General features: G+C 55.8%; 6 protein-coding genes across 6 annotated transcripts; 2 read left to right on the forward strand and 4 right to left on the reverse strand.

Annotated features, from left to right (window-relative positions):
• Positions 1-186: 186 nt before the first annotated feature.
• Positions 187-3618, reverse strand: KVR01_008858 (uncharacterized protein; the record flags this gene model as incomplete). The annotated part of the gene is made up of 3 exons (XM_044783025.1): positions 396-3618; positions 309-337; positions 187-224 (listed from the first exon to the last, which is right to left on the reverse strand). Exons 1-3 carry the CDS (start codon positions 3515-3517, stop codon positions 187-189), a joined length of 3189 nt encoding a protein of 1062 aa, XP_044642625.1. The 5' UTR covers positions 3518-3618.
• Positions 3619-4928: 1310 nt separating this feature from the next.
• On the reverse strand, positions 4929-9050 carry KVR01_008852 (uncharacterized protein). The gene is made up of 4 exons (XM_044790842.1): positions 8407-9050; positions 7771-8345; positions 6080-7709; positions 4929-6016 (listed from the first exon to the last, which is right to left on the reverse strand). The coding sequence occupies exons 1-4, from the start codon at positions 8552-8554 to the stop codon at positions 5145-5147; spliced, it is 3225 nt and encodes a 1074-aa protein (XP_044642619.1). The 5' UTR covers positions 8555-9050; the 3' UTR covers positions 4929-5144.
• Positions 9051-9195: 145 nt separating this feature from the next.
• On the forward strand, positions 9196-11922 carry KVR01_008650 (uncharacterized protein). Its single transcript, XM_044790871.1, has 6 exons — positions 9196-9432; positions 9503-9773; positions 9833-10037; positions 10151-10543; positions 10671-11794; positions 11898-11922. Exons 1-5 carry the CDS (start codon positions 9251-9253, stop codon positions 11651-11653), a joined length of 2034 nt encoding a protein of 677 aa, XP_044642417.1. The 5' UTR covers positions 9196-9250; the 3' UTR covers positions 11654-11794; positions 11898-11922.
• Positions 11923-13735: 1813 nt separating this feature from the next.
• On the forward strand, positions 13736-16436 carry KVR01_008468 (uncharacterized protein). Its single transcript, XM_044794289.1, has 2 exons — positions 13736-15156; positions 15592-16436. The coding sequence occupies exons 1-2, from the start codon at positions 14417-14419 to the stop codon at positions 15965-15967; spliced, it is 1116 nt and encodes a 371-aa protein (XP_044642235.1). The 5' UTR covers positions 13736-14416; the 3' UTR covers positions 15968-16436.
• KVR01_008631 (uncharacterized protein) lies at positions 13736-20421 on the reverse strand. The gene is made up of 2 exons (XM_044781788.1): positions 17248-20421; positions 13736-17163 (listed from the first exon to the last, which is right to left on the reverse strand). Exons 1-2 carry the CDS (start codon positions 18670-18672, stop codon positions 16492-16494), a joined length of 2097 nt encoding a protein of 698 aa, XP_044642398.1. The 5' UTR covers positions 18673-20421; the 3' UTR covers positions 13736-16491.
• Positions 20422-20583: 162 nt separating this feature from the next.
• KVR01_008405 (uncharacterized protein) lies at positions 20584-25330 on the reverse strand. Its single transcript, XM_044782327.1, has 4 exons — positions 23465-25330; positions 22337-23272; positions 21942-22225; positions 20584-21830 (listed from the first exon to the last, which is right to left on the reverse strand). Exons 1-4 carry the CDS (start codon positions 23831-23833, stop codon positions 21269-21271), a joined length of 2151 nt encoding a protein of 716 aa, XP_044642172.1. The 5' UTR covers positions 23834-25330; the 3' UTR covers positions 20584-21268.
• Positions 25331-26063: the final 733 nt, after the last annotated feature.

Genomic DNA, 26063 nt, shown 5'->3' on the forward strand with positions numbered 1-26063 from the left:
CGAGCCAAGATCATCCTACGGGCGCAAAATCAAATGAGTTGCATCGTTTCTGGGCCGTGTAGCCGGTGGATAGCCAATTCGAGGGCACTGCATGATTGGAGTGTTAAATACTAGTAATGTTATACTTATAGCAACCTTGGAAGCCCGAGATCTTCACAATTCCCTTCCTACAAAAACTTCCTTTGCTTACTCAACTACACCACTAGAGTGCGACAGGATTGAGTCTTGAAAGGAGAAAAGGAGCACAAGGAAGAAAAGAAATCATTGATGGTTGTGCTGTTTTCGTCAATTAGTTATTCTGAACTTACAATTATAAGTGGCATTGAAGCGGATGGATCTGCTCCAGACAGGTGCTGGTCATTTGTTTGTAGGTACCCAAGTGTCAGACTACCTACCGAATCTCAAACATACGCCTCGGTATGCCCTCATTGATGTGTAGCCTCACTGCTTCTCCATCCATCATTCCATGTATATAAGCTTCCCCTATGAACTCATAGTAAACATTAGGGTCTTCCCTCTTGGCCTCCTTCTTCTGCCTTTGCCTGTCGTCTTCGAATTGATCCGGCTCGCCATCTTGGTTTGTCTCCCCGGGCCCATCTTTTCCGTCTTGTTCCTGTGCCTGCGGAAGGACATCATTAGTGCTTTCCACTTCCTCAGCGTCCTCGGTTTCACCCTCTTCCACCAAGTTAGAAGCGAAGCCAGTGACCATTGGCCCACGATTAGTGATTGGCATCGTGATGGACCGGTTCATGTTCTGTAAGCGCTGTGGTGTCTGTCGCATCGCTCCTTCTCTTCTCTTTTTGGCAGATGCCTGGCGAAAATCGGCCTTCTTCTTCCTGATTGCTTGCTCTTTATCCTGGGCCACTTTCCTTCTTTGGTCCTGTTCCTCCGATTCCCTCCACATCTTCATCTGAAGATTGACTTCTTCCATTTCTGCCAAGACCTCTTCTTTCCAGAGTTCTCCGAGTTGTCCGCCGGGCTGCTCTTGCTCTTTCTGGAGCCGTTTCTGATAGCGAAGCTTCCGGAAGCACGCCTCTTCGCAGACCGCCATGGCGGCCTTCATGGACTCAATTTGGTCCTGCATTTTCTCCTTCTCTAAATCACCCTCTTTCTTCACCATTTTCCTCAGGATGACAGGCACCGTGCAGCCGAAAATGATACAGACCAGGTCGCCCTCCCGGACATGTTGACTAGCAAGCCCGAGAACCTTTGGTGACTTCCCGGTCTTGATCAAACATCGATTCCAAATGACGGCCTGGACGCGGCGACAAAACTCGGCAATAATAGAGTTTCTCTCACTATTGATGAGGGCACCAGTGTCCACCGAGCCGCCGCGCAGGCCACCTTTTCTCACCGATTCCCGGCAAGCCGTCGTGTAGTAGTACGGTGGGTTGCGCTCATCTTTGCCTCTGTCAGCCACGAGTGTTCTCCAGAACTCCACGGGCGGGAGCGTCTGACCGTCGACAGCGTTCTCCCAGCCCGCAACCTTGGTCCACGTTTCCGGTATGGCACCCAGCCTCGCTGGCTCGGCCACGGTGGCGATCTCGGTCAGGATGAAGCCTTCAGTGAACAGACTGCAATGATTCGACACGGGCCGTTTACGGAAGCGCAAGCGACGATCTGAGTCATAGTCGACTTTGGTGTCCTGAGCGGCGCTGTAGTTCTTGTGGCCATCTTGAGGCAGCCCGACCAGAGGGTCCGCGTTCATCCTGCCAATTCTTTCCGTCTTGTGCATTCCAGGATGCCGGTAAAGTGCAAATGATGCCCCAGAAATACGAGATATCCAAGATGGCAATGGAATGTCTGTTTCCTGCTCGTCTTGTTCTTTGTTCTCCTTCCCCCCTGACTCTTCTTCAGACTCACTATCTTCCCTGACGCCAAGCTCCTCCTGGCCTACCTCTTCGGCTTTCTTTGGCTGCTCTTTTTTCTTTGGGAGAAAGGGCTTCACATCTTTATCAAAGGTTAGAACACGATTCTTGAAGTTGTTCCTCCAGTCCTCCTCAGCCCGCCTCCAGTAATCTTCATTGGCCGATTTATCTTTGCTGATTGGCCAAAGCTTCTCACGCTCTCGATCTGGAAGAAACTTGTACGGCGTCGGCTTCCGATGAATCACGCCCCCAACGACTAACTGCGGCTCCGGTGCCCAGTGCCGGCATAAAATATCCAAAGCCCTCGTTGGATCAGACCTCCCGCTGACCTGGATGCAGAATGAAATGAAGTCCTTGCACACATCACTGTATGCGCGACTATAGTCAACCCTGAATGGCTTGCGTTCCAAGAAGCTCGAGACAGTGGACATGATGATTGCCTCATCGGATATTTCCTGAGACTTGATCCGCACTTCGGCGAAAGGCGCTGTGTCCCGAGCGATCGCTAGCAATGAGTATACCGCATCCCGAGGTTGTGTAGCCTGGAACACTGATAAGCTTGAAACCAAGTACTCGAGGCTCAACAGCGGTCGTTGTGGATTCAGTGCCGAGGGCTTGGATGATGACTCCAGATTCTGCGCCCTATCTTTCTTCAGGCCCTTGCGTGCGACTTTCTCAGCTCGAGCTCGAGGTTTCCTCTCAATATTCTCCTCCACATCGGTGGCTTGGTTACTATCTCTTCGAAATACCTTCCCTGTGGCCTGTACGATGACACTAGCCCCAAGCTCTGAGACATGTTCGAACCATTGTGGAACGTGGCCAAACTTTTCGTCTTTGCGCACCACCTCAGACAGCCTGTGAGTCGCCGTTTCGACCTCGACGAACAACTCCACTGCGACTGCGAAGTTCGTCCATGGAATCTTGTCAGTGCCACAGTAAATGGTTGCAGATCTCGCGAGCGCAATCTCTTGCACGACCCAACGCCGGGAAAACCACGGGCGCTGCATCAACAGAAGCAGGGACTGCCACTTGGAGGCGTTTTCTCTCTTCTCCGATATCGTGTCAAAGTTTTCCAGCTTCATGATCTCGTCTATGAACCTGATCGCGGTGGTCGAATCGTCAGTGTCTTCGCCAAACCAGATGCAAGCCTGCTTTGCACCGCTGTAGATAAGCGACATCATCTGGACCTGGTGGTTTCGTTCTTCGTGGTTATCCTGGTTGATGCAGAGTGCATCAATCCACAGGATCCTTTCCTCGTGGGGGTGCCTGAGGTACTTGAGCGCCAAAGTGAGATCCCTCGTGACGGCCAGGCGATAGTATTTGCCGTTCTCCAGGATCCTAATGGCGCGGTCCTTGACCTCCTGCCCCCAACACCACGAGAGTGCCTCATATTCGACTGCGCTAGCATCTACATCCAGGCTCTGACCGTCATTGGAGCGGTCTCGGTTGTGCCGCTCACGCCTCTCGCGCCTGGCGGCTCGCTCGCCCCTGCTCAAAACTCTTCTGACTGTATTCTGGTTGTCTTTGTCATATTCGACTTCGAATAGCTCGCAAGTAATTTCGGGGTTTGATAAGCCACCACCGTGGAGACGGAGTAGTCGTAGACGTCTGCGCATTGAGCGCAGCGGCTTATATTTATAAGCCTCCATTCGCCTGAGCTCGTTGTCATTTTACATGGAAACTTGTGAGCGTTGTTGACGAGAGGCTACAACGCTGCTCACAGGCTCGTAAATGACGTTGTCAAGTATAATTCGCTTCCGAGACTCCCCGGAGTCATTAGCACCGTCCATGGCCATGATTTTGCTGAAGTCCCCGAAGGAGTCCGAAAAGGTAAAGTCAAGATATTAGGAGGCCAATTATGCGTAAATTTCTTTGATTAGCACCGAAGGCCGTGATGTATGAACGAGTGTAAGGCACTCTTGGGCCGTGAACTGCATTTTCTCTCCCATCCTAGGGCGGCCCTCAACGTAAATAGATCACGGTGAAGCAGGCTGAATGTGGCCTCGATGAGGCTCTGCGATGACAGACAGGCCCAGAGATTTTGCAACCCCCACAACTTTCGGGATGTGATGTCGACCCCCTTTCTAGGGCCTTAGTAATAACTGGATGCGGCTGTGGTCGGCTGAGATAAAGCCGGACGAATCTGGCCAATTACCACTGAATCCGCTACATGGTCTATGTCAGTTACCAATAGTCGGCCGCACCTCAATACCCTGTGGTGTTGCCATTGAGATCCTCCTGCAAGCCTCATCACACCGACTGCGGGTGTGGTTGTACATGCTCAAGTGATGGGCCATGAACCTTGGGGTAGAGATCCCGAGGTCGCCAGAGCTGAACCTTTGCAAGCGGTGCATGGCTCACTGGTACGCGGCGTTTGGGGGCTGACTTCAGGATGGTTTTAGCCTTCACATTTCAATAATTTTCTTATAGTCGAAGACTTGAGTAATAGTAATCGACCTGAGGGGATAATCATCGATTAGCGCGGAGCCACATTAATATCTCATTCTCAAGACATTGTGCTTGCTCTGACACCGGCCATGTGGCCGAGAGGTTCGTCCAGGAAAAAGTACCCAAGCTAAAAAGAAATAAAAAAAAGAGATCCTCGGATTCCGCTCTCACATTACCTGCGTTCCATTCAACCGTGTAAGACATAATGGTCCATGGAAAGAGGGTGCTATTAGTCTGACTTTACCGTTATGGGAATACACCTTACTAAACTGTAGCAGGCGTGAACGGAAGAAATAAAGATTTTAAGGCGTTGTGAGTTTTAGGAGAACAACTGGCTATAATTTAACGGCCTTGATGGCCTCAATGCTCACTGACAACAAGGAACGTCGTGGGCGACAGCGGCATCAGCCAAGGCTAACCATACGCAACGATCCAAATGTTCCCCGACACTTACGAGCGCGCTTAAATATTACATAGTGAAGGCGTGTAGAAGGAAGGCCGTGGGCAAATCTCCAGGGCGAGGCATGAGCCGCAGGGTCATTTGATTGTAGCCCCTCTGCCGAATCAAAGGACGAGCCAGGTGTGTACCGACTTGAGTGGACATGTGCAGCATGAAGGAAAGCATTCTGGTTTCACTATGGAACTAAAGAAATCCCGAAGACGATCTAGCTCTCTTGCTCATTACTTATATGACTTCAAGGATCGCAATGAAAGAAGTGTATACGGGTAAAAGCCTCGCACGCGCTTTCCGGGCTCGTGTCGCCCATAGGAAGCATCGTCCCTGGCCCTGACAAGAAGCAAAGGTCAAATATGATGTCAGCCATTGCCCTAAAGATTCATTGCCTGCTCATCTTCGTCGTATTCCGGGTTCAGGTCATCACCCTCGACCTCAAAAGGCTGGTAGGCAGCACGAGCCCGCCTTACTGGTTGTCTCCTCGGCGTGTTGTAGGCAGGATCGTAAGGGTCGTACTCTGCTGACAACCTGCCACCATCGCCACCGCCGCGCTGCCCCGTTGGCCTGTCGCCTCTGTCTCTCGCATATGGCGCGCTGGGCGTAGGCTGCGGGTATCTTTGCGCAGAAGACATTGCGACGCGGCGACGTGCCCCGGGTGGCGGGCGTTCCCCAGCCTCGGGTGCACGCTCCTCCTTCTGTCGGGCGAGCTCCGAGTCCGTGGCCCCGAGCATCTTCTTGCGGAACTCGTCGTACTCGACTGTCGCCCTCTCGACCTGCTTGAAGTGGCGAGCGAGCAGGCGCAGGCCGCTCCCGGCCGGCGAGGAGCCGTCCCCGCCGGGGCGACCCCCATCGTCAGCCGCAGCCGCCGGGTCTCTTGTGCTGTCAAAGTGCTCGTAGCGCGCTAGGGATGCCGCGATCTGGAAGGCATTGCGTATCTGCCGCCCATTCCACCTGCAGTCGACTGTGCCACTGTAGCTAAAAGTTTCGAAGTGCTCCCTCGCAAAATCCAAGATGCTCCCTTCCTCAATTATCATCTCGGGTTCTTGTGTGATCGCCACGCGTTGCTTCTCGATCATCTTCAGTCTCTCGATATTCATCTGGAATAGGGATACGGTGTCTGCCTTGCTTAGCTGTGGGTAGAAAAGGGTAATATGTACCCTGGACTTTACAGCTTCGTCTAGGGCCCCTGGGCGGTTAGTCGTTAAAAAAAGGATACCCGGATAGTACTCTAGAATACGGAGGAAGACTATTGATAAGTAGACTTGTTAGTAACTCAGGCTCTCCTAGTCTTGGTTTAGGGAATACATACTTGACACTAGGGCATTCCTTTGTAGGTTGTCATCCCTCTTCTCCCTTGGGGATAGGAAAATTTCAGCTTCATCTAGAAGCAGGATGCAATCCCATGCATTCGCCAAGCGGAAGATCTCATTAAGGTTCGATTCCACCTCCTTCGGCTCAGTCCCCAGGTCACCACAGGTAATAGCAAACAAGGGTTTCTTGTAGACATCCGCTACAGCCTCGGCTGTGGCAGTCTTGCCGACCCCAGGGGCTCCATGCAGAAGCATTACAAGCCCCCTGCCTTTGCCCCGAATGAAGTCTTGGTCTGAGATCTCGAGCTGCCTGTCCCGGCCTTTTTCTTGAGCCTCCTTCTTCTGGAAATGCTCATGCACCAGTGACTTTATCATGCTCTTGTGGTTGACTGAGATCTTGAGCTTGTCAAAGGTTGTTAGCTCGCGTTTGATGGGCTTCAGATACCGAATGTCGGCGTTGACAAATCGACGATCCCGAAGTGAGTATGCAAACACCCGACATGGTAGCAGGGCAAGATCCTCGGGATCAAGGTGATGTCTACCGACTGACGGGAGAACTTCTTTCGCCCAATCTGTCCCTCGGATTGTTTTCAAGAAGCCCCCGGAATCAACCAACTCAGCTAACCTCGCGAAATCTACCTCATCCGTGTGAACCACCATTTCAAATTTCTTGCTGCTCTGCTTAGACCGATCCCTAGCAGCCCAATGGGCTACAGCGAATTCATCAACAGTCGTTACAGGCTTGCGGATGCTGTCGTCCAGAGCAAGGAAGTTAGGTTTCCACGGTGGAAGAGATTGGTAAGTCTCGCGGAAGTCGATAACGACGTCACTATCAATGTGCTCAGGGAAAGTGATCAGTTTACCCAGTTGGGTTCTGATCCGCTCGCCAGAAGGGTCGTGAGTCAAAGTCCATCCCAGGTACGACATCGTTGGGCGTTTATGAGTGAAGACAAACTCCCGGAACTTTTCGCCCCGAGCCTGCAAACGCTGAAGAAACTGCTCATGGTCCTTGGCGAATCGTATTGGGTACACCGGGAGACTGGTCACGGCTTTTGTCCCCTCGTACCAAGCGACCCACTTCGAGCGGGAGACGGGGGCAAAGGCTTCACCGTCGAAGTCGATGCGGTAGTGCCTCAGCTCTATCGCCCACTTAGGTCCAGTCTTCTCCACGTAAAGCTGACCTGTAGACTTTTCAGTGAGGTCATCTACCTCCCAACCATCGTCATCCAGTAAGGTAGCCCAAGATCTCCATAGCTGCATATCAGCGGAGGCTGGCCCAAGAGAATCAGAAGGGAGATCGAGGCCACCAGTCTTGGACATTGGTTCTGACGCATCTGGGCCAAGGATTTTGCGTTCGCACAGTATATCTCCTGGTCTGAACAAATACCAGATGTCCGAGTATCTTACTTGGACGGAGTTGCGATGGTCTGCCTTTTCAAACATTGTATAGAGAGGCATTATTCTAGTCTTCATGAAGTCCACGTAGCACTTCATGTCTTGATACGCCTTGAAACTTTCCAGTTTCGTGTCGGCCGATGCTTCAGCCTGAATAGGGCCGACATCCTTTTCGGCATCGACACTATCCGACGAACTGGGAATATCGGCTGTTGGCTGTGTGTCTGAAGCTGCCTGCGAGACTCGTTAACGCAAAGGTAAATGATCAGACAGTATCACTCATGATGGTACTTACAAACTTTTCCTTCAAGACTTCGAATTCGGCCTCCATCTTACGATGGTTATGAATAAAAATCTTGAATGGATTGAGAAATGTGTGAGGCTTCCGGTTCCACGAACCTTCTCCAGTGACCTTCGAAAGGTATCCAATGATGAATGCAGAATTGATTCGAACACGCTCGAGCCGTTGGTCGCCTACAGCCCCAGGGCCCATCTCGTCAGGTTGTGCAGGTGTTACTGCGATCTTTGATCTCGGTATGCTGCGCTGTCTTTCCTTGGCTTTCCGATCGATTTGCTCGAGCCTGATCTCCGCACTGAGATCCCTCGAGGCCAAGAGGGTCTCGATGGCACAATACTCGTCGTCGTCTGGGTACCTGTTCTTGAACTCGTGCCAATCGCAGTATCGAACCACTGGCTTCGTCCGGTACATGAAGGCATCTGATGCTTCCATCACAGCTTCTGTGGTTTGAAGCGTTGTGGTATCAGCTGAGGCGTCTTCTGTGGTTTGATTCTTCGCTCGGTCCGTCGACTCAGCCTTTCCGCTGTCTCCCAGCTCCGATGTCGCATCATCACGAGCTCGAGTTTCATGTACTTCAAGGTCTATCGTCAGATCAAATCTTCGGCCTCGGAGGACTGACTCGAATGTGCTCACGCTTAGGGGATGCAATGGTCTTCGGTTCAGGGACAACCTCAGTACCCTGCACATCGGCTTTCTGAGCCTGCGGCTGACCTGCGGTTGATGAACTTTCACTCTTCTTGTCTCCATCTTCAGTGCGGTCTTTTATTTCGTCTGTGTCCATGGAGGTGGCACTGTATCAAAGATAGCGGGTGAGCTCGATCGGCCAGCAGGGTTAGATGGACAAAAGATTTGGTTGTGGATGGCGACGAGAAGCTTGAACGATCGAATGCGTGTGATGTGGCAGCACAGGAGGGAAAAGACGACAAATATTTGGGGTAGCATCAATGGGCCCTGAGAAGGCGAGAATTTTGGAGGTACGATTTCTGAATGTAGGTGCAGTTCTGGGGTGGCAGTCACAACGCAGGAGGAGCCGCTTTGAGGGGAGCTAGGCTTGATAAACTGCACATTGACGCAGTAAGAATCCTGAGGTCGATAGATGGCACGCGTGGGAATCCAGTTGGATCATTTAGTAGCACACCCGCCGCCAGGCATCAGGACAGAAGGAGAAGGCCAGCAATCTGCATGTGTATCCACCCACCCTTTCGTACACCGGGTTGGTAGTACAACAGAACAGTGCTTACGCACCATTGATTGTGCGACGGTTCGTCATGTCCGGGGCGAGTCACCTCAATCATTCCTTCCAAGGTTGCTGGACAAGGGAACCCCCACCCTTTTTCAGCTGAACGTAGTCCGCTGTGCGTATGTTTTAAAGCCCACATGGGTTTTCAAATGCCGTGTCCCCGGCTGGCCGCCGTAATTACCCTCTTTCGAGGTTTTAAAATTTCACAAACTTGGGCTTGAATGAGCTGTATATGCTATGATGAATCCGACACTTGATGTTTCGTCATCATTGCGGACGCAAATGAGTAGTGTAGCCTCTGTCACGACCCTCAACACGTACAGGTACGGTGTCGGCAAAGATGTCTTGGGGGGTTCTCTCAATGTGGATGCACACTTTGACAGGCAGACTGCCCAATTTGTGCCTAGATTGATGAGTCGGTATGTTTGTCTCATCCTTCTGGGCTCCCATGATGAAGCTCATTTATGGCAAAATCCTAAAGCTAAGCAGAGAATTGCAACATATAATCGAGAAATACAAAGAATTTTACCGTAACGACAAGTTTTTTGCGGACCTTGACCCGGAACTTTGCACTTGGGATCAGGTACAAGATCAGCTTGATAAAGCCGAGTATGAATACCAGCAGAAAGGGAAAACAAACATCGTCCGGCGCGCATTCCGAAAAGACCGCCTGACAAGGACCTTGAGCCCGCTGCTAGAAGGGATACCCGAGAACGATGGACTTGGCATTCTAAAGGGAGCTTTAATTATACTATTCAACGCACGCTATACCCCTCCGTATCCCGTACGTAGATATACTGACAAGTAAACCTAATACAGGCCGTCAAGAGCAGGGCACGCGCCTGCGATAAGATATTTGAGTGCTTCCATCAAGTCCCGAATCTTCTCAGAGGAGTGCACGAGGCTTTGAAAAGGTTTCCAGACGACCAGGAGCTGTTTACCCGATCACGCGACTTGCATGAAGGACTGCTCAGCTGTCTACCCCGACTGATAGCCATCCTTCTCCATAATTCCGATCAACCCAGTATGTGTGAATCACTGCGCAACATGCCCTTCTAGCCATTCTATCGCTATCTCTCACATCTCTCTCGTCGTTCTCGGAAAGTGTAAAGCTTTAGAGGCTAACAAGAATTGAAGGGGTGCAGAGATTTGCAAAACAACTGTTCGGAGATGTGAGTGCTGATGTAGACGAGATCTTGCGGCCACTCACGGCTGCCCAGGATTCCCTCAGGGTGCATATTCGTCGATTAGAGGAGAGGCGAGGCGACCACATGGCAAAACGCATCGACCAGATATATGCCGAAACTGGCTGGATGAGGATGCAGCAACATGAAGGTCAATACCGAATCCTGGCCCAAGTGGCACAAATGAATGAGGCGCACAAGACGATCGAGGCGATAAACGCGGAAAACAAGAGCCTTCACGCGGAGAACTTTGCTTTGAAACTAGCTGCAAGCAAGACCTATACTCTGAACATGGTGCACCAGATAGTCGATGAGGTGCTGAGGAATCGCAGCTTTAACGCTATTGGTGAGCAACCCAGATCAAAAGAACCCCCCCCCCCCCACAAAAAAAAGGAAGGAAAAAGAAAAAAAGAAAAACAGAAATTGTCTCCGTGGACACGATCGAGGGAAGGCTGCCGCTGACCTCCCAACAGAAATGCAACACCAGGAGGCTCGAATGCTTCCAGAGGCCCCTCCAAAGAACGAGTCTGTGGAGTATAACCTCGACGAGCTGGTCGTGATCCTCTGCCACGAGTCCGAGACCAGCTGCCACGTCGTCGACCTCTACGATGCGCTCGGCCAGTACAACGCCTTCAGCGACAAGGCCATCGCACAGGCCGCCTACCTGTCCGATACCAGCCGTTTCAGACACTGGCTGCAGGGATCCGGGCCGCACCATCTCCTCGTGGACGGGCACTGCGAGAACCACACCACCAGGAGGACATCGCCGCTTTCCGTGTTCCTGGCCAGCCTCGTGCAGGGGCTGCTTGACCAGCCGCCACGGCCTGCCGGCTCCCCGAGCGGCCCGGACGTGGTGCTGTACTTCTTCTGCGGCCGGCACGTCGACGACGAGGGGTGTCTCGCGGGCCCGCAGGGGCTGATCCGCAGCCTCACGACGCAACTTATCCTCTCGTGGCCCCAGGAGTCACCTCCGCCGGATGTTGGGTTTTTGTCCTCGCTGCTTCCGGGCACGGTATCAGTTGCTGAGGAGGATCTCGAAGTTGAGACGGTCTGCCACATCTTCCTGGCGTTGCTGAGGCAGCTCCCACGACGCTCTACAGTATACTGCATCATCGACGGCATCTCATATTTTGAGACCAGTATTGGCGGTTGGTCTGAGGATATCTGTTTTATAGTCGACTGCCTGCAGAGTTGCTCTCTACCTGACACATCCCGCAGCGATCAGCCGGTAGTCAAGACCCTTCTCGGCAGCGCCAACAGGAGCATTGAAGTCCGCGAGCTTTACTCAACAAACTGTATAGTCCAGCTCAGGTCAGGGGGTTTGTACAGCTCTGTGGTATCGCGAGGTGCGTTGATATCCGATCTGCGGAGCCGGGCATCCTTTGTGGGCCCAGCAGCAGATGACGACCCAGCCCATGGGTACAGTGACGCGGATGAGAGACAATATTGGGATTAATAGGGATACTGTAGGCCTCGTTCTTGACATTTAGAAGTAATCAACATGACCCATCGCTGAGCCGCGCCCAGGTCACGATAGGGCAGGAGTTTTCCATCAATAGTTCGATGAATGAGCATACCAGGACTAGGTAGTACATATGTATGTGATGATTTCCCTTGCCTTGTATCTGCATAGCCGGTTTTCATTTTCTAAAGAGACCGGATATTCGCACCCACAAAAACTGAGGGTACACCCATACCAGGCAACTTACAGATTAAAGTACTTAGGTTAGTACCAAACTAGTTATCTTATAATCTTATCCTATAAGATATTATCCTAAATAAGGTCATTCTAGAGAAGGTTATCCTAGAGAAGGTCATCCTAGAGAAGGTTGTCCTCTAGGAGGTTGTCCTCTAGGAGGTTCTCCTAAAGGTTGTCCTTAGGTGTACCCTCCGTTTTTGCGGGTGCGAATATCCGATCTCTTTCTGAAATATGTATTTGACCACATTACCAGAACCTCCAGTCTTCAAGCTCTTTCTCTATACAGCATCTCGATTCAGTATTGTCTCTATTGTCACCGTCGTCGTATTGACAGTCGTGGTGTTGACCGTGAAAGAAAGGGCGCATTCAAGGTAGCTAGGGCGATTTGGTAGCTTACTCGCAGTAGTTCAACCTAACATTTGAAGGCAAAACTCTTTTTTTACGCCAATGAAGATGGCGATGAGTTGTTGATACTTTTGTCGCTGCTGCTCGTATGCTTGATCGAAACCTGCCCGGCGGCAACGGACCCAGAACCCGCGCTCGGCAGTATCTAAACTTAATATATCCTAAACTAGAGCATGTAGATCCGATAGATCTGGTGTCTGAACGTATGGCGGTAGTGTCAAGGGAAAAGCTTTCACGGGTGCTAACGCTGACACTACCCACGGGCGGGAACACGCTGGGCAAAAGCCAACTGACAGTCAACTGCAGCTGCATGTGGACCCCAGATTGTGCCGGGCAGACAGCCTGCCTCCCAATGTTAAAGATTCAACATCTGGGCTAGCACAGCATGGACATAGCCAGAGGCCAGGCCAACATCCAACAGCAACCATTGTGGGCAAGGTACATTGAAGAAGCTGAGCCCCTCTGGGACCCCTGTGGTGTTCCTTGTTCAACCACCTTTCCAGCAGCCGGGAGCGATGGTACGAACAGATGTGGAGTGACACGTGATTATACTTCATATTGATCCCATAAGCTGGCCCATGGCGATATCTGCCTTGGTTCTTGGCCCCCTGTCTTCTTGAGGCTGCCGGTGACCGAGCTCCCAAAGGAGGCCATGCAAGTCGAATCACGTCACACCAGTCTTTTGAGGCAACCTCAAGCGACCAGATCATTTCGAGGGACATGCATCTGGCATCTGATACCGCTGTACCGCCGCACCGATGTTAGAATTCGCCTCATTTAAGTAAGCTTTACCAGCAACCTTGCTGCTGGTAGCCGGGCTGCAACCCGTCCCTCCCTCCGCACGGACTATGCCGCTACAACACAGCCCTCTGCAGGGTTGCCAAGGCATGATGAATCAGACATAGCCGGCTTGGTCTTATGTACTCGGTAGTCTAGACCCGCACAAGGTCGCCGAGTCCCAGATTTGACCCAACACTCTGGGACGATCCACATCAGCAGAGGGGGGGCCAAGCAGGGAGCCGAATCCTACGCCTTACTTTGGGCACTCTCCTGCCCGGGACTGACAGATCAAGCACTACAGAAGTGGAGGAGGCTCTCGTCGATGACAGGTGCACGGGGCAACAGATTAGCGTGACCACGAACGACAAGACGGGCCGGTCGAGCCGTTGAGGAGGAGAGAGCTGCCAGTGGGCTGTTGATGATTCCTTCAGCCGTTCATGTAGATCTTGGCCGGACACGGGCTCCCGAGATGTGCGGCCTGATTTGTTATTTGCCCTGCCCATCTGCCCATTTGCCAGTCCAGTCGCTGGCCCCACCCACCTGACGGAACAAGACCTGGGGAAATTCAGGAATTAAGAGTTGCGCTAGGGGTCCAGCTGCAGGGACAGGGAACATGACTCTGTCGCTAGCTGCCCTGGCTGGCCCCCCCTTCTGGACCTCATCACACGCGTAACTGGCGTATCACCCACACCCAGGACACCCAACCGCCCGGCTTGCCTCGTCTCCGACCGGCAGGTATGCTCTGCCTGTGGCTGGCCCGGGTCGAGAGGGTTGCGCACTACGGCGATTGGAAGCGATCCTGGGACCCCTACCTCGTGCAGATGCCGGGTTTTGGTTTCCATCTGGTGGAGGGGCGACGGAGGGTTGCAGAGAGGCTGAAGAGACGGGCGGAGTCGAGCCCATGCCGAAGCCCGCAGCGAGTTGCAACGTCGTACTCAATGCAGAACAGGCGAGGACCTAGCTGGTGATCCGGCGGATGGGTGTTGGCCTCCTGGTCCTGGTGTACCGGTATGGGGGGGCTACTGTTAATAGGACAGAAATGCTCCTCGTAACCCCCTACCTCCCGTTCGATTTCCGCCCGCGACTTTGACTGCTTATCCAATCTTACGTCCAACTCCGTCCGACTCCGTCCAGCCCATATCTTGGTTGTCTGTCCCGAGCTCCGTCCCTACCTGACAGATCATCATCCCACATCTGGGCATCACCTGAGATCGCACCGTTCCGGCCCACAGCTTCAAGTTCATCGCCGGGTGGGACCAGCAAAAATGCCCCCACCGCCGACGAACTGGACACATGCAGACTGAATTGACAGCTACAACCGTATGAGCGCGCAGAATGGCTTCAAATAATGCAGATCAGAACCCCCGCAGACCGAGCGACCCGGACGACCAGAAGGTCCGGGTCCATTCCGGGACCACGGGCGCCAAGATGGTAGCCCGAGGAGGCGCCTCTTCTCTTCTCCAAGGAGGAGGAGCAGGAGGAGGAGGAGGAGGAGGACCAGGCTCCGCCAGCGACTCGTTCGCGAACAACAGCCCCCCCAGCACCCACTTCACCAACTTCACCCCCAGCACGCCCAACACCGCCAGCACCACGCACGACGACCGGAGACACCTGATCAACCGCGACGACTTCTCGGGCCTGCAGGTCGTCGAGCCGGGCCTCGAGGTGCCCCACAACAGCCTGCCCGAGGCCCTGCCCCCCTCGGACCCGGAGGCCCAGTACGTCGAGTACAAGGGGTGGGGCTCGCAGCCGCCCGAGGCCGTGGTGCTCCCCGGCGGCGGCTGGCCGCTGCCCGAGGCCGTCTCCCCCGGCGGCGACAACCCCTACACGCCCATCAGCAAGCCCTACAGCAAGGCCAGCAGCGCGACGTACGCCGGCGGGCATAACCCCTTCGAGGCGGAGAAGCAGCAGCAGCAGCAGCAGCAGCAGCAGGGCGGCCGGGACAGGAAGATATGTGGCCTGCGGAGGGTGGTGTTCTGGTGCGTGCTGGCCGTGGTTGTGTTTGTGATCGTTGCTGGTGTCGCGGTTGGGGTTGGCGTGGGCTTGGGGACGAGGAGTGATAGTAGTAGTTCGAGGTGAGTAAGAGTCTCTTTCTGTTGTCTCTCTTACTTCTCCTCTTCTTTTTCTTTCTTGTCACCCCACGATCTGTGCGACGCCCTGGCCCGCATCCTGGGACAAAGTGGAGAGGAGAGTTGGGACGAGGCACCATCCGGCTCGTCCCGGGTTGTTCCCCAAAGACAAGTTGTCGCAGGTGGAACCCAGCCGCGGAACGGCTCGTGGGAGCCAACAAGGGGAGGGCGGACGGACGAGTTGGCGTGGTGAACATCATTCATGCAATGGCCGATATGCTTTGCTTTACCTTACTTGGCCTTGCTTTGCTTTGCTTTGCTTCGGTACGAGGCCCATCGCGGAAGCCAAAGTAGAGCAGAGCAAAGCAAAGCAAAGACACCACGCTGCCCTCACCCACGCCGCAGCAAGAAGCAACACTGACCCTGCCCCCCGCCACACAGCACAAGCTCAAGCTCAACATCAACAAGCGACATCAGCAGCATCCCGTCAGCAACGGCCACCGCCTCCGCAACACCATCATCGCTCATCCAGTGCCCCTACGCCAACAGGACCGTCTACAGCCTCGAGTCCCAGCAGGACAAGGACTTCCTCGTGCTGTGCGGGCGCGACTACAACAGCTGCTGCGGCGCCGCCGACATGCTCACCATCAACGCCACCACCTTCGAGGGCTGCCTGGAGCGCTGCGGCGGCCAGGACGGGTGCGTGGCCGTCGGGTGGGGCAACTACTACGGCGTCGACACGTGCTGGCTCAAGAGCGCGTACGGCGAGCCCAACTGGAGCGGGAACTGGTACGCCGCTGTCCTGGTTGAGTCTTGAGTCGGGGATAGGAGGAGGTTACAAGACATGACCTCGAGCGAGGTGGGGAGGGGAGGAGCCCCTTAACTGTTGGTGTTGACTACAGTATCTATGGTGATCTGAAAAGCACCATCAAGACCGTGCAAATTAAACCACGGGCATATATATATATATATCACCGGCGAAACGAACGCCGTGCGGACTGTTTTAGTCCTCAAGTCGACAGAGATGTTAGGACATCAAGGAGCTGGACACATTAACGGCAGGGCGGGATATCTGATTTCCTTTGGAAGAGCGACATGGAGTTCAGGATACGGCGCATACCAGGGGACGACCCCCCAAGACAACCACCATGTCTCTTTTAACGGCCGGGCACTTTGGGGGAACTGTTTGGACATGTTTTGCGAGTTTAGATATTGTGTAGGTTCAATACCAACACCACTACTATGCCGCCCGGGCACCCCAACCACCCACTTGATATTCTTTTCTTCTCATTCAACACAATCTCGGAACACCCGCGCCAGACCCCAGCCTCCAGCCCCCCCTCACCTCTTCCACATCAACACAAGCCACGCCACCAGCCTATACCCAGCAATAATCCCAACCATGATGCCGACGTTCTTCCCGAGGTACCCACCCCGGTACCCGAACTGGTCGAGCACCCCCTGCCCGTCGATCCTGCACTCGGCCGCCAGGCCCGTCTCGTACATGCAGCGGCACCCGCCGCCGCAGCCGTAGCTCCGCCCCTCGAACTCGTTGACCATCATGCCCTCGAACACGTACTTCTGGTAGTCCCAGTAGCTAAAGACATACTTGTAAAAGACGTTCAGCACCGTCGGCTGCACCATGAACCCGTTGACGCACATCCACAGCCCGTTGGCGAACGCGACGAGCGCGAGCGCGACGACAAAGTTGGGCGCCAGCGACCCGACCACGACGACCAGGCTCTCGGCCGCCAGGAGGTCGAGGAACACCCACATGACCCAGGTGAAGAAGGCCGCCGCCGAGGGGTTGAAGTTGGACAGGTAGTACGAGATGGCGCTGAAGCCCAGCGCGATCATGAACAGGGGCGGGATGCCGATCAGGAAGTTGGAGAGCACCAGGTGGGCCGCCGAGTACAGCCCCGTGCTCGACTCCTTGACGTACTGGAGGCGGTCCTCGAGCCAGGCCGGGACGTAGGCCACTGCCATGAAGGACATGAAGGCCGAGCCGAAGAACTGTGTGCGGGTGTTGTGTTAGAAGTATGTATATCGTGGGCGTCAATCATCGAGGGGAAGAAAAAAAGGGTCCCCAAGACTCACAATGGCGTTGATATAAGGCTGGATATACTCCTGCTCCGTCTTGAGCCGCACCCACACCGTCCCCATCATGACAGCCAGCCCGAAATACATGGCCATCCGCACGCCATACGCGATGACGTCGCGGTAGCTCTTGATAAACGACCGGTGCAGCAGCGTGAGCACCAGGCTCGCGAACCCGAGCCGGTGCCTCTCCTCCACAGCGTCCAACAGGAGGTCCGCCTCGGTGCCCCCGGGCCCCTGCTGCTGCTGCTGCTGCTGCGTCCCGCAGTACCGCACGATGCCCGTGAGCTGCTCCGCCAGCGGGCTGGCGAGCCACGCGCGCCGCATCGCCAGCAGCCTCTCCCGGGCCCTCACCCCATCCCCACCCCGGTCCTCTCCGCCCCCGTCCCCGTCCCCGGCAAAGTCAACACTCACCAGCTCGAGGAGGAACTCGGCCGGGTTGACATGCAGCGGCAGCGCCCGCCCCACGGACTCATAGTACGGCCCCACGGCGTCCAGCGGGCCAAAGAAGCACGTCTGGCCCCCCGGCCCCAGCAGCAGCAGCTTGTCGAACAGGTTGAACGCCGCCGTCGACGGCTGGTGGATGCTCGCCACGACGATGAGGCCGTCGCGCCGCGCCACGGCCCGCAGGTACCGCACCACCTCGAGCGTGGCGGCCGAGTCCAGCCCGCTCGTCGGCTCGTCGAGGAACAGCACCCGCGGGCACGTCATGAGCTGCGCGCCCACCCCGGCCCGCCGCCGCTGCCCGCCCGACACGCCGCGCCGCACCGGCGTCCCGATCAGCGTCCCCGCCTGGCCCCGCAGCCCCAGGGACGCGAGGACGTCGTCGACGCGGTCCGCCCGCTCGCGGGCCGACAGCCCCGCCGTCGAGAGGCGCGAGGCGAAGGTGAGCGTCTCGCGGACGGTGAGGGACCCGATCAGGGCGTCCTCCTGCTCTACGAAGCGGGAGAGGCGGGCGAGCGTCGTGGCCTGCGGGACGGTGCCGTTCACGCGGACCGTCCCTGTTGCCCTGGGGCCACCCTTGCTTGTGATGCTGCTGCTGCTGCTGTTGTCGCTGGTGGGCTGGCGGCCCGCGAGGACGTTGAGGAGCGTCGTCTTGCCGCAGCCCGAGGGCCCCATGAGCGCGAGGACCTCCCCCGCCTCGACGTAGCCCTGGACATTTTCCAGCAGCGTCTTGGGCTGTTTTGTCTCGCGGTCTGTGACGGTGACCGTGATGCCCGACCACGAGATGTTGTGCACCGTCGTGTTCCTCAGGAGGTGGTGGGACCCTGCGCCGCCGTTGCGCTGCTTCTCTATGTCTGTGTCCGCGTGGTAGGGCAGCATCTTGGTGGCCGAGTTGCTCTCTGAGCTGCGGGCCTCCTGGACTGTGTTTGATGTGCTGGTGGTTGTTGTGGTCGTGTTCAAGTTGGTGGTGGTATCTACCATCTTGATCGGGTAGGGGGAGTCGCCTTTATGAAAAGGCAACAAACTGGTTTGCACTAAGGGGACGACGAGCAAAATTTAGGAGAGCAGCTGAAAGTACTAGTCATGCTTTGATAACTTGCGCATATAATAGACAGGCCAGCAGTCTAGTAAACCCTTGTAGTGGTGGACTCGCCGAAGGATTACACGAAGAGGATCATAGCGTCTTGACTAAGGGAACAACAAGATGATGACAAGAGGAGAGGGAGTGGATCTTTTATCGTGCAGTGCAGAGGATAGTAGTATGCACGATCAGATCATACACAGTCAGCACACACACACACCCCCCTCGACCTCTGTGAATTCGACCGAGAAAAGATGAGGCTGTGTCAGAGATAGAGCTGTCGTCCCGTCAGAGCCAACAAGCCCGCCTCGTCACATCACGTCTTCCGGTTGCAGAAAGTCAAGCAACCAACCACATGCCAGAAGTACCCCGGGCGAACCGGCACCCCGTATAGCACGGCTCAGCAAAAACAGGCATTAGCCTAACACACGACCCGGCGCGATACGCCGGTCGGGTGTGGATGGAGAGAGAGAGAGGGCGGACGAACGAGAAGGGGAGGAGGTGGAATCGCGCAAAAGAAAGGAAAGACGGTAACTGACTGACGATACCCTCCCTGACCCCCCGTGGATTCCATCACACAGACGCAACCATAATAAGCGGCGATCTTATAGCAGCCGGATCTAGTTCGTGTATGGGAAAATGGGGGCGCAAGGACAGGAAAGTACAGTACAAGTACAGTCCCAGGAATGAGGATCGGAAAGAAGCCGAGACGGGGAGGCCTGGCCTGGCCTGGCCTGGCCAAAGGGGAGGAACGTCCTCCGCCCCGCCAACTAAGCTCACTCACCTACCTGTCGCCGGCCGGCCCGCCTCGACGATAGATGATGATGATGATGATGATCCCCGCCCAGCCAGCCAGCCAGCTTTGGTAGGCCCGAGTCCAATGTTCATGTCGAAAACAGGCAGGCAGGCAGGCAGACAAGCTAACGCAGGTATCACCAGGATGAGAAGGCGAAAAACAAGGTCAGGCCGTCCTCCCATCCCCATCCCATCCCATCCCGCGCGTAATACCACCACGGGCACCCACCCCAGTGCGACCCTCAAGGCCGAAGGAGGGAAAAAGACCCAAAGTAAACATCGGGCCCGGCCGCGTTGTGTGCAATGGGATGGGCGAGGGGGACGACGACGTATGTATGCCAGGCATCGGGACCGCGGTATCAAAATGTCTTGGCCCCATGTGCGCACCCATCTCTAGGTAACCAAACAGCCCCCAGTCGCAGTCGTCACCGTCATCTCCCTCTCTCCGACTCGCGGAACGTGTGAAGAAGGTTGAAAAAAGAGCGGAACGCCAACGCCGCACAGGTGCAGCCAGCCGTTTCGGTCCTCGGAATGCACAATCGCATGCATGCATCACAGTACCGAGGAGCTGCTGATGAGAGCCCCCGGCTGCCGGGCGCGGATCCCTGCGTCGTGAGTGGGCGTGTGTGACTCTGTGGGACGGAAGGGCCAGGATCAGAATACCTGAATACCTCCGTACAGAGACTCCAAGAGAGGGCCTGCCTCCAGGAATAGATTGCTCACATGGATTGCCCATGCACGTGCTGCCCTGGATGGAAGGGTGGGAGGGGGCCTGTCTTTGCTGTAGTGTAGGAATATAGCTTGGAGGGGCGGTGCCCCATAAGGCTTCCATATAGCAAGCAGCTGTAGTAGTGGAATGAATGACCACGCTATAATTAAAGTGCAGTGGGTAAGTTCGAGGTCGGCGACCACCAGGCTTATGGCCCTAGATAGGCTCGGCACGTGCGCCAGGTGTGGGTGGTCATCGGGGAATGCCAACCAGTCGGTTCGACGGGCAGTCATCAGTGGGCCAGTGGTGCCCGCAGTTGCGGGAGCGAGCGGCTCGGTCGTCTTACCACATCAGTGGGAATCGGGGGGCGCAGGGCCCAGACCTCAACCGACTGGACGGCGACCAAGAGAACTGCACTTCCCGGAAGGAATCCCACCCCTGCCCGACCTTAATTATCACTCGGTTAGGCCCAATTTGAGGTTGCATCTGGAGCCTCTCCAGCGCTGCAGATTCCGTGATGCCGTTTCGTATGCGTGGTGTTTTACTTTTTGCTGTGACGGCTTCGCATATCTTCAGCACATCGCCAAGTCCGCATCTCCGGTGGTCGCGCAGCATAATAAAAGTCCGAAATAATGAATTCTCATCGAGCTGAGGGGCCCGAAGAATGATGTCGCTCGCCTGAGCTGCTAATCAGGCACACGAGTTTGATGTTAAATCATCCAACCCTTTCCAAGAAATTTCGAACTGTACCTTATTAAGGAGATATTATTCCAAGTCCCCGTGTTCCCTTGTCCCGATCCCGATCCCCATGCCCTAGCCAAGGGCCCCTTCTTGTTCCTTTTAAAATCGACCGCTAAGAAATGCTACTGTAATGTCCAGGTGTTGTTTGGTTTTATCTTCTGTTCCCCCTTCCATGTAGAGGATAAATATTCGAGACCTCAGTAACTCACCTTCTGTCCAGAATGAAAAGAAAACATGCCCCCGGAAGGGCTTCAGTGTTCCAGCGCTCCAGTCACTCCCGCCACAGACACGGGAGCACCCGAGACCTGTGACAGCATGGAGTCGATCTCGCTGATGATCGCCTCGTCGGCATTGAGGCTCTGGATCATCTCCTCCTGCGTGAAGGCGACCCAGAAAGCAGGGTTGATCTGCTGGGCCTTCTTGGCGCGGTAGATCTCGCGCGCCACGCCACGCACCTGGTTCGCTGCATTGTCGGCCGCCTTCCACACGGCCGACAGCTTGGACAGCGCCCCGATGCTCAGGCGGATCTGCTGCCGCAGGTCGTCTTCGTCCTGCAGGAAGTACAGCGCCCACTTGGACAGCTGCACGATAGAACTCATGGTTATGACGCACGTAAAGAAGTGCGTGTGGCTGGTAAGTGTCACCGGCGCCGTGATCATCTTGGAGATGTCCGCCGCTGCGGTCACCGTGTGCCGTGTGTGGATGTTGTACGATTCACCCGAGGGCACCGCTCTGTACGGCGCGCACGAGTTGACAGCACGCGCCGGGGACGAGTCTAGCTGGGAGTGTGGCTGGTGCAGCATGATGGTGCATCTAGGTGGGAAATAGAGTTAGCCCGACTTCCTGAAGCGCCCACGTCTCCTCCCGGCGGTCAAGACAACCAGAATCTGAAAAGATGTCACGACACATAGAAAATAAACCTACGCCGTAGTGATGAAGTGTCCCTGGAACATCATCTCGTCATGCAAGCAATTCTTGTCTACAGGGTCTCTCTTTCCCGGCGGCAGATGCAGCCTCCAGTTGGTCAGATGGGCCTCCATCTTGGCGAGATTCTCATCTTCCGGGAACAGGATGGGCCCACAGCGCATCATGCGCCCCATATTCCGGATCGCGGCAACGCGATACGCGAAGGATGAGAATTGGCGATCCTCGCCTGAGAAGACCTGATCATCAAAATCTTCAATATGCATTGGTGGCTGGGGTATGGTCTGTTTGTTTGTTTGTTTGTTGTTGTCAGTATAATGTGCCTACCATACCGTGGGGTGTAATGGAGGTGGACACGGCTGTATGCATGTCTAAGTATGTGGGACTTGACTTACACCCAGGAGGTACTCCGACTCCTCGCATGGGAGCGCCACGTCGGCGGCGAGGTCGAAGAGGAGGAAATTGGTGACCCTGTGCACGCCTGCCACCATGCCGTCGATGACGTACAGATCCCACCATGTCCTCCTCCAGCTCTCCTCGAGCATTGGGTTGCCGTGGCCATGGATCGTGGCGAACTGGCGCGTGTTCATTCCCAGCTCAACGGCGATCCTCTCGCAGTCAGTCAGCAGGTCCCGCGCCTTATCCTGCTGCAAGCTCCCGTCGAGGGCGACGATTAGCAGCATCAGGGCCTGGACTAGAAAGCCGTCCTTGGGGGTGCTGGGCGAATAAGTCAGGCGCAGGGCCTCGTCCAGGTACGAGGCGCGTGCCGGGCCTACGTCCATGAATAGTGAGCCAACGTATCTCATAGCCGCCTGTAGGTGGTCCAACTTGTGGCCCGACTCCCGGATGTGGCGGAAGAAGTACTCCCTGGGAAGCAGGAAGGGGTGGGAGGCATAGTAGTGGTAGTAGAAGGAGTCGAGGCACTTGTCAGCAATGGTGGGGACCGGCACGATGGGGGCGTGGTGCTGGATGGCACCGATTGGAGTGCCGAAGGGGGTGGTCCTGAAGACCTGCAGGTGGTTCATGGAGGCGGCGGCCGTGAGGAAGGGCGAGTTCGGATCGGAGCCAAGACCTGCAGCCGGCGTGAAGGCGGCACTGGTCATGGCGGGGGCGGTGGCCCCGAGCAGCATGGGGCAGCTGTCGGGGCCGGCCGCCGAGGTGACATCGGTGGCATCGGGGGACGAGGAGGCGTGGCGCTTGTTTGGGTTCTGAGCGGTGCCTCGACGCGGGCCCTTGTACCCGCGGCGGGAGGCGACATAAACACACTCGGACTGCGAAGCCACACAGCGGGTACAGGGAGTCTGGCCATCGCACTTGAGATGTTTGCTACGCTGTCATTGCAGATACCGCATGGGTACGAGTCAGCCCTGTGTCTTGTGAACCCAACCCGACAAGATTAGGGTTAACTGGGACTGTGTGGAGTCCCCGCGGGTGGGAAGAAGGAGGCCGGGCCGGGCACTGTAAAGACATATAGATAGATGGAAGCAGAGAGGGGGCTCGTCAGGAGAGATTGGGCTGCTCACACATGCCAGGCAGGCGGCGGGCACAGCAGGGCCCGTTGCCGCAGACTGGGAGCCCTGATCGTGGGCAGACGTTGGGGTCACGGTGCCATTCGGAGACCCATTCTCGTTGCCACTGCCATTGCCATTGACGGTGGTGTTGACGGTGGTGTTGACACTGGCACTTGCATGTTGTCCGGGTCCATGCCCGTGCCCATGGCCATGACCGTGCCCATTCGCGGGCCCGTTGCCGGCGCTACCACTAGTGGTGCCCGAGCCGAAGACGTCGGGCGAGGAGAGGTCGCCGACGGTGGGGGCCAGGGCCAGCGGAGACTCGCTGGTCAGGCTGGAGGCGGGCAGTGGAGCCGCGGAGGGCATGTTGTAGAGGCTCATGGTGGCAGCGGTCCAATCGAGAGCGAGGGTGCGGCCGGGCTGGAGCGGAGCCTGGGCCTGAGCTGAGGTGAGCTGACCACGGCTGACCACGGCTGAGGAAGGGCTCGAGTCCTGGTTTGTCGGGGACGTTTTCTTCGTGTCCCCAGGGTCAAAATCGTCGGCGGCTGGGCGGGCAGATCCCCGTTGAGCAATGACAGCTCACCCACAGTAGCAGCAGCAGCAGCAGCGGGAGCGGAGTCGAGGGGGACCGTTGTTCTACAGTGGTCGAGCAGGTGCAGCCAAGACAATGGAGGTCGGGGGTTTGCAGAAGAGGAGCTTGGGCTTGTCGCTGTCGCCGTCGCCGTCGATTGTGGTGGTGGTTTGATGTTGTGTCGAGTCGAGTCGTGTCGAGTCGTGTCGTCTGTCTGGATGTCTGGTCGTCCGGCCTGCCAACAAATGACACAGAAATCTCCCCCCTTCAAGCTTGATCCTCGGGCACAGCAGCACAGGCAGACGCAAGGTCGACGTCAAGTCTCGGACGGACGGGGGAGGCGGCAATGGATGAATGAATTCGATCAACGGGGTGTCCTTGAAGGCAGGGCCCCACACAGCCGCGGTGTTGCATGCGTGTGCGTTGTGTGCGCGTTGGGAGGCAGTTTCGACTGATGCCGGCTCCTGATTGACGGCTCAGGGAAGGAAAGAAGCATCACCTTCCCGCGGTGAGGGGACAGGGGGGGAGGGTAGGTCGTGCAGAGTCAGGCAGGTCAGTCAGGTCAGGCTCGACTTTTCGTCCTTGTGCAACGATAACAAGGGGCGCCTCCTGCAGCAGCCTGAGCAGCCGTGCTCATTGTTCATTTTCTTTTTTGGCTGCTTGTGTGACGCTGTCGGCTCACACTTGACGCGTCGCCCAGCCAGGTGCCAGCCAGGCCAGGCCAGGCCAGCCCGCGTGAGGGAAGGAGCTCTGGACCTTGGGCCGTGGGCTGTGGCGAGTGGTGTTTACTTACGGATACTAGTACTGGCTCATATCTAACTTGGAAGACCTTGGAGGATATCTGCTCCTGCTGTTCTGGCAATTGGCATCCTACGGGCCATCCTGACTTTGGTGCATGCAACTTGACCTCGCAGCAGCCACCGTCTTCGTCCTGTCTCAAATCCCCGCCTCCTCCTCCCACCACCAACTCTACAACACAGAGACTAAGCATATAGATCTATGTGGCTTGGTCTCCAGAGTCAAGACTACCAACACGGTTTACCACAAAAGTTCCAACCAACACGGTCCAGTGGGGGGAAGGGGAGCACCCAAGCCTTCCCCCACACAGACAGATCGATCCCCCGCATCAAAAATGCCTGGGTGCCCTTGCCCACGCACATGCCCAAGGAGAGAAGAAGCAGAAGCTTCGCACGAACTCTTACACATCCCCCAGCCCCTTCAACGACATAAAAAAGCAAAAGACACAAAATGTTCCACCCTCGAGCCCCACCCCACCCCGACCCTACTGCCCTCTCCTTCCGTAGTACAAACTGAGCACAGCATACTGCCTCCGACGGCGCACAGCATGTCCTGTCGACGAGGCGGTGAACCTCTCGAGCGAGCCTGTGACAGTTTAGTAAGCACGGGAATAAAAGCTTTTTAAAACTGAGGGTGTTTGCTGGTTAGTTAGATGTGGTGAAGACGCCTAAGTAAGTCAGTACGTGGTGATGACCAAGTGAGCCATACCTGGGTACGTCTGTACTCACTCACCTTCCTCCCCCACGGTCTATCCATCTGCCCTCGCTCACTCTCACAGCATGCATGCCCTTCTCCCTCTCCAGTCCTGTCCCGTCCCGTCCTGTCCTGTCCCATCTGCAAGTGCCGTTCACGCATGCCTCCCGTCCAGATAGGTAACCATGCCTGTGCCTCCGAAACAGGCATGGCATGGCATGGCATGACATGAACCCGCAGCCGAAAGGTGATCTCGGCTGGCTGCAGCAGCGGACCGCTTAAAGGGGAATATATCCATCATGAAGTATGTGTTCGCATGCCCGCCCGCCCGCCTGCCTACCTGCCTACCTGTGTCATGCATGCATGTCTCGTAGACGCCGCGCCGCGCGGGCGCCACCACGGGGCAAGGGGGTCTTTGACTGCTGTTCATCACGGTTAGGTTTCAGGAGGATCTGCTCAGGTGACTGACGGGTGGCGCGTAGATTAAAAATTTCGGAACTCCCAGGGAGATAAGAGAGAGCATTAGTGTTCTGGCACGCAAAGGGGTGG

Source organism: Diaporthe batatas (genome assembly GCF_019321695.1).
Source record: "Diaporthe batatas strain CRI 302-4 chromosome Unknown Contig00010, whole genome shotgun sequence".
NCBI classification, from domain to species: domain Eukaryota; kingdom Fungi; phylum Ascomycota; class Sordariomycetes; order Diaporthales; family Diaporthaceae; genus Diaporthe; species Diaporthe batatas.